General features: G+C 41.4%; 1 protein-coding gene across 1 annotated transcript in view; it reads left to right on the top strand.

Annotated features, from left to right (window-relative positions):
• The first annotated feature begins 757 nt into the window (after window positions 1-757).
• The window catches only part of CUNH5orf47 (chromosome unknown C5orf47 homolog), a 35,235-nt gene continuing 27,963 nt past the window's right edge, over window positions 758-8,029 (top strand). Inside the window, exon 1 of the mRNA XM_028756497.1 lies at window positions 758-1,049. Coding sequence (XP_028612330.1) covers window positions 758-1,049 — 292 coding nt within the window. The remainder of the gene's footprint in view (window positions 1,050-8,029) is intronic.

The following is an 8,029-nucleotide window of genomic DNA, read 5'->3' as shown; positions in this document are numbered from 1 at the left end:
AAAACAAAAATTAAAAACAGAGGGATGGAGGAAGAGGTCAGTGCTCCAAGGACAAGAAGATCACTACCCCAGGTCATCACATTCTTAGAATAAAGCAGAGGCCTTTACGTAACCAAAGTTTTACTGGATGGAGAGGGTTAAAACATTTTGCATAAAAGTCTTACAAGACGGAAGAGAGGAGATAAAAATATTTTAATTCCTTGTCCTAAACACACATTTTACAGAATTTGATAGAAAAGAACCATATTTGATATTTCTTACATCCCAGTCCCAAATGATGTGGCCTGAAATTCAACCTCTTTCTAGATGAATGGCCATCCTCACAACCAAAGGCCTTCCTGTTTCCCTTTCGCTGGGGTTTTCTGTGACTTCTAACAAAGTCCCCACCAGGCTCCTGTCTTCTGCAAGCTGCCTGACTCCTGTGTCCTTAATCCCTTCCTTCAAGCCCAGCTACGCAGTGATCCATCCACACCTCAACTTCCCACCCAGAACCCAGGCTCCGGGTGTTCTGGACTCCAGCTCACCCACCCGGACCCCAAGGTCTGTCTTCACTGAAGTTGGGGCCTCTAGGACAGCCCCGTCCACGCCTCACATTGGTCAGGCCCCCAACTGTTCTCCCCTCCCCACCCGCATGCGGCACGTCTCCCCCACCCTCACCCCACCCCTGCACACCCACTCACACACACACAGTCACACACACCGGAGTCCTGTGCTCAGGCGGGCCCGAGTCCGGCGGGTCGCCTGACAGGAGGCTGAGATGGCGCCCACCTGCAGCCGGCAAAGGCCAGATGGACCTCGCTTGATCTATGTGACCCGCTTCGCCTCGCACCGCCATGGCGTGTGGCAGTTGAGGGGCCTCCGCGGTTTCGGCCGTCGAGGCCCAGGGCTCGGGGCTCACGGCTCCCTAAAGCAAGCAGCGGAGGAGCCCGGGCTCCCGGGAGGAGAGCGGCCCACCGGCTCCCAGGCCGGGGTCACCGACACCCCGGATTCAGCCTCTTTCCAGCGGAGGTCGAGAGCGCCCAGGGGCCAGGAGCAAGCGGCGCGAGCAGGTGGCGCGGCAGCGGGAGGGATCATCCAGTCAGCCTGCTGCTGACTGGGCAGCTCCGGCGCCATCTTGTGCGCGCGGCTCCCGTCAGCCAGGCCTGGTGTCAGCCTTCGTGTCAACCTTTGTGTCAGTCTTCCTGTTGGTCTTTGTCTCAGTCTGCCAGTCTTTCTGTCAGCCTTCTTGTCAGCCTTGGTGTCATTTTCCTCTCAGCCTTCCCTGTCAGCACTCCAGTCAGTAGGGAGCCAGGCTCCTCTCTCCTGCCAGTCTGTGTTGGAGCCATAAGCTTAGGAGAATCCCTTTAACTCACTTAGTGGGGTGGCCTCCAAAAGGACTGCAGGACATTTAAGACAACCCAGAGACCTGAGAGAAGTTCTTGGATGTAGCTACTTCAGTCCCTCAGAGAAATGGGAGTTTGGCGCACTTGTTGGTTATTTTCACTGACATTTATTGAAATTGCTAATTTAAAAGAGCTAGAGAGATGGCTCAGTGGGGTAAGAGCACTGGTTATTCTTCCAAATGAGGTAGGTTTGATCCTCAGCACACGCTTATTACTGATTGTAATTCCATTTCCAGGAGATCTGATGCCCTGTTCTGGCCTCCTCGGGCATTAGGCATCTAAGAGGTGCACAAGCAAAACACACATACAATAAAATAGAAAATAAATTGCTTATTACCATATATATGTCATATCTTAAAAGATGTTGAAGCATCCTATTAAAACACAGAAGATCTGAAGATGTTCTATTTGTTCAATATACCTTTGAATCTTTTAATTTTTTTTTTTTTTAAAAATGTATTCATGTGGTGGCCCATGCTTTAATCCCAACACTAAGGAGGCAGTGTCAGACAGATCCATGAGTTTGAGGCTAGCCTGGTCTACAGAGCAAGTTCCAGGACAGCCAGGACAGCACAGAAACACTGTCTTAAAACAAACTGTTCACCATAGATTTTGCATAAATCTCGGCAGCTTTATTCCCTGGTATTTAATCTTTCCTATTGTAAGTGGAGTTCCTTACTACGTAATGCACTAGAAATATATGTGATGCCTACCACTTAAAATCTTTAGCAAGAACTAGTTTATGTGTGTTTTGGAGAGGCTCGCAAAATTGCATACTTCATACTTCACAGCCAAGGTTAGGATATTGCAGTCATCTCAAAATGCTCATCTTTTGAGGACCCAGCCTTCTACCTTATACTTTTCAATGCAGCTTATTTTAATGAGATTTCATTAACAGTGTATCCAGTTCACCCAGTTATGGTACACAAATTAATGGTGCTTACAAGTCCACAGAGTTGTGGAACCATCCTTAGCATCCATTTTTGCATAACTGTAACATCACAGAGAAACTCTGTAACCCTTCACAGGCATCATGGCACCTCACCATTGCCTCTACTAAACCACTGACCTTAGCCCTCCACAAGCACTAGTCTGCAGTGTCTCCACAGATCTATTTATTTTGGACATGTCTAGCTGGAATCTATCTGTGGGCTTCTCTTCCTCGCGCCTATTCTTTTTTCATGTTAATTTTAGATCCTATTGACTTACTGACCAATTCACTAAGTGACTAACTAATGTAGTTACCTCCATCACTGATTCTCACAATTTTCACATATTTTCCAGGTATATGTTATTTGTGGGGTTTTTTGTTTTTGTTTTTGTTTTTAAGACAGAATCTCACTGTGTATCTCTAGCTGGCCTGGAACTCAAAGTGCATACAAGGCTGACCTTGAACTCACAGAAATCTGCCTGCCTCTACCTCCCAAGTGCTGAGATTAGAGGTATGTACCACCATCCCCAGCTGGCATATCCCATTTGCAACCAGGGATAATCTTATTTCCCTTCTATTCATTCTTATGTCTACCATAGTCTTTTTGTCCAGTTACACTGACTAATGCCTCTAGTGCGGGGCGGATGGTGTAGAGATAATGGATACCTTACCTTGTTCTTCTTCTTAGGAGAAATGCCTCTGTTGTTTCACCATGAAATGAAGTACTAGTTTTAGGACTAAGACTGTATATTTAGAGTATGAAAAAGTATCTCTTTTTATTTTCTTCAGTATTTTTTATTTATTATGAATAGGCTTTAAATTTTGTCAAAGGCTTACTATGATTTATGGAGATAATTTTTTTCTTAGAGTTACTAATGTATAGTGTGATATAAATAGGTTTCCAAATACTGAATCAACATTACAGTGTTGAAATAATTTTCTCTTGCTCGTGTTGTATTGTTTTTTAATATAGTGGCAGCTGTAGTAACAGTTGCTTAGAATTTTTTATTGATATTCATGAGATATAGTGACCTGTACTTTTTCTTTGTGTTTCTTTACTTGATTTAGATTTTGAAGTTAGACTTATTTCATAAAAGTAATTGAGAGTTTTTCCTTCCTTTTCTGTGTTCAAGAATAATTTATGGAACATTGAAACTGTGTGGCTTGGAAGGTTTGATAAACCATCTGGATCAAGTCTTTTGTGGGATAATTTCTTAATGATGTTCTCTGTGCTGTAGAAACTAGTCTGTTTACACTTTCTGAGAGGTCAGTTCTGGCTTCGTGCACTTCCTTAGCAAGTACACTTCGTCTCGATCTCCAAATGTGTTTCCACTGAAGTCTGCAAAGTGATGTTTTAATTTTAAAAGTTCACCAATCCTTTCATAGTTTGTCTTCCCTTAATAATTTGTTTCTCTGTTTTGTGTGTGTAGGCATGTACTTTCTCCCTTTGTATTGATGACATTAGTATTTTGTTTATTTTTAAAGAAAGGTTTTGATGTATTACTTAAGCTTTTATTCTAGTTTCTTCCCCATTAATACCAACTTCTTAGCTGTATTCTCTTTACTGTGCTTTCTTTTGGTGTACTTTTTCTTTTTTATACTAAAATTTAGGCATTTATTTTATTTTTTAATAATTTTAAAATGCAGTTCAATTTCTCTTACAGATATTTATTGTATATTGAACATCCTACTTCCCACCCCTCATCCAGGTCCCTTCTATTCTCCTTTTGACCCTTCGTTTATTCTCTTAGATGATCTTACTTCTTCATTTAATCTACACACACATGATCTTATGTGACTGTTTAAAATCTAGGAATGACAAATGAGACAGCATGTAACATTCGTGTTTCTGAGACTTGCTTGACATGATTGTGTCCAGTTGAACCCATTTCCCTTAAGACAACATAATTTCATTCTTCTTTACAGATTAAAAAAATATTTCTCTGTGGACACCAAGGATCGTTCCATAACTTAGTTGTGTGAATACTGCTGCATAAACATTGATGTACAAGTGTCTCCATGATATGTTAACTTGGGTTTTCTGGATAACTACTTAGGAGATGTATAGCTGGGCTACATGATAGATCTATTTTTTAATTTTTTGAGGAACCTGCATACTGATTTCCATAAGATTTGAACTAGGTTACATTCCCATCAGCCAGATAAAGATCAGGATTCCCTTTGTCTACATCTGTACCAGAGTTTATGTTGCATCTGTCTGTCTATCTATCTGTCTATCTATCTATCTATCTATCTTTATTTCTGTCTATCTACCTATCATCTATTTATCATCCTTTATCACCGTCTAACTACCATTTATCTATCATCTATCTGTCAATCATCTATATCTGTCTGTCTGTCTGTCTGTCTGTCTGTCTGTCTGTCTGTTTATTGCATGTATGTGTCAGGTATGTGTGTGGGTTAGGGAACAACTTGGAGTCAGTTCTCTCAGTCCTTCAGACTGTGGGTCTCAGGGATCAAACTTAGTTTGTTAGGTTTGGCAACAAGGGGTCTTTACTTCTGGACCATCTTGCCAACCCCTGTTACTTTCTTAATGACTGACATTCAGACTAGGGTCTGAATATGTGATGTCGATGTGATTTTAATTGGACTTTCTAGGTGACTACTGAGGTTAAGCAGTTTTTCATGGTTACTGATGATTTCTATTTCCTCCTTTCTGAATTCTCTATTCCTTTCATCAGTTATTTTTTTGGGGAGGAGGAGGTTACTGGTTAGTTTTTTAGTTCTTTGTATATTCTACTTATTAATATTTCAGATGTGTGGCCCTGATTTTCTATAGTCTGTGGGCTCTCTCTTTACCCAACTGTTCCCTTTGTTACACAGATTTTTTTTCCACGAAATCCCATTTGTTAATTGTTGACCTTGTTTTCTTGGCAACTGGGAACTTGCCAATACCTATATCTTAAAGTATGTTCTATACTTTTTCCAGTTTCAGAACCTACATTAAGGTCTCCCCATCCCCACCAGCAATTTGGAGTAGTTTTTTTCTAGTACATGTGGTTATCCAGATTCTCCAGAACCATTTGTAGATGGGGGTTTCTTTTCTCCAGTGCTGTTTTTTCTCTTTGTCAAAACTCAATGGCTAGCTGTGTTGGTTTCTATCTGGACTTCCTATTCTGTTCCACAGTTTTACATGCCTTCAGTCCATGTGGCTTCGGGCTTCTGTTACTGTGACTACCATGTGACTTGTTCAGGATTGCCTTGACTCTTCTGAATACGTTGTGCTTTCAAATGAGTTTTAATATTATTTTCTACTTCTGTGGAGAATATCATTGGAATTTTTATCAGGGTTGTGTTGAATATGTAGATTGGAAATCAGGCATTTCATTTACTTTTTAAAATCAGGAAGTATTTAGTATGATGAATTTTTAAAATGCTTTTAGAACCTCCCACACATCTCAATATGTAATTCTCCACTGTCAATTTTAACATGTTCTATAATTTCATTGTGTCTATTCATATTACACTGATACTACTTAACATATTTTAAAGGTTTTAAATACTGGGAACATCATATTCTTTGGTTTTGTTATACTTTCTAGTTTTGTTCCATTGCAGTCAGAAAATGATATTCCTAATGTCTCTACTGTCTTGCATGTTACTGGTGCTTCCTTTGTAACTCAATTCATGACCTTTCCTCATTCCCCTATTCCAGAAACCATGCCAGAAAGACTTTCCTCCAGAAGTCTGGATCCTCTTTTATCTGAGTCTGTCTGATTCCAACTGCTTGCTTGGTATACTGTGAGGGATTTGGTCCTTTAAATGACATACTTAAAATGTCCCTACACTTCATGTTCTGATCTGCCTTCTTATTTATTTATTTAGTATTTTCAGATACAGATGGATTTAATTTAGCTTTGTAGCTGATAAGAGGCTGGAAAACAGCTTCAAGGCAGTAGCTGTAGTCTAGTAGAAATGGAAAGGCCAGAATTAAAGCTGTGGAGGCAAATGGGCAGAACTGATAACTTATTGGAAGAGAGGAGGAAGAGTTAAGGCTAAGTCTGTCATATCTGTACGGGCCACTGTGTGAATAGCAAAGCTATTAACTCCCATGACCTCCTTGCTGAGCTTGTAAAACCAGGAATACAGTCAAGGGAAGGGTGCCCTGAGACTGACATGCACCTAAGCTAAACCAAAGAGTACTCAGTCCTGGATATATTTGATATTAAATAGGTATTTATTAAATGTCTATGGCTAATTAAAATGGTTTATTCATCCATTTAACAACATCTAACATATACCATGGAATAAACATTAGGTCAAATGCTAATGACAAGATGGATCAGGAGACTAGTTTATACTCAAAGGACGTCCATGTGAGTAATGGGTATGCGAGTCAGTACTTGTGAGTGCTATAGAGAGACCTGAGAAGGGCATTGATAACAAGTTCAGGGACAGAAAGAGGCAGGATGGAAAATCAAAAGAACAAAGAAAGAAATGTCTGCTGAGATGGGAGAGATTATCAAGACCACTGGCTTGGAAGTCCGAAGGACAATCATGGTTCAGTTAATTACCAGAAATATATGGTTGCCATTTTAGTTATCCAGTCTGATTCTTAGCTTTATCACCTCTCAAGGAGGGATGCTGGTTTCTGCCTCAGGGGGTGTTGTGAAGGGCAAATGAAGCAGCAACTGCAGAGCGCCTAATGTGGTGTTTGGCATAGACTAAGTACTCAGTAAATGTTGATACATTGAACCCAGATGGCTTAAAGGAACAAGAATGGCTAGCAAGGTGTACTAAACATTTACTGAATGAATGAAAAACAAGTTTTTTACTAAATAATAGTGTTATTTTCATTTCTATAACCCCTAAAGGTGTTTAATTGGTGGGCTGTTGTTACAAGAGACAGATGCCTTATGAAAGGCTGGTAAGCCGTCCTAAGATGTTCTGGTGTGTAGAAAGCCAAGAGACAAGCATCAGGCAAATCTAACATTTCCAGCAAGGGTAATAGGTCAGGCTGGTTTCCCCCTCACTATGCTTAGGAGATAGACCTGTATGTTATACGTAATTAAAGGTGAAGAATACTACTGTGGAGTTGTGTGACTGGATACTGGGGAAATGGTGAACTGACTTAGGGATAGCAGAGTCGAGAAGGCTTTATGGTAGAGAAACCTATTTGAGATTTTCCCCATGAGGCTGAAATAGGATCAGATTACAGGTGGGAAAATGTACAAGCAAATTGTTGAGGACAGATGATTGCAGTGACCAGGAAGAGCTGCAGGTACAGCTCGATAGGGTCAGAGCATGGGTGGCAAGAACCAGGAGAAGGTCTGAAGCATAAGTTGGGACTCAATCCCTAGAGAGCCCGGATGTTGGTGCCCAGTCACAGTACAGGCAGAATTATTTTTGTGTACATGCATTATACTTCTTGCTGTATTTTTAGATAGACTCCATGGCTCCCATCTTACCTTAGGGAATGTAGGTACAGCCTAAGTAAGGCTGTAAGTAGGAACCAGTGAGAAGAGGAGCGCACCACTCTGAGGCTGTGTGCACTCAAAGGGGCAGGTAACCGGGAGCAGAGCTTCTCACTCGAGCGTTCTTCTCATGTGTGTGCTAGTCTGCCGGGAGCAGAGCTTCTCGCTCGAGCTTTCTTCTCATGTGTGTGCTAGTCTGCCGGGAGCAGAGCTTCTCACTCGAGCGTTCTTCTCATGTGTGTGCTAGTCTGCCGGGAGCAGAGCTTCTCACTCGAGCGTTC

Source organism: Grammomys surdaster, unplaced genomic scaffold (genome assembly GCF_004785775.1).
Source record: "Grammomys surdaster isolate TR1022 unplaced genomic scaffold, NIH_TR_1.0 126121, whole genome shotgun sequence".
Lineage (NCBI taxonomy): Eukaryota > Metazoa > Chordata > Mammalia > Rodentia > Muridae > Grammomys > Grammomys surdaster.
Note: the sequence above shows the minus strand (reverse complement) of the source record. Positions and strands in the feature narration are given on the sequence as shown.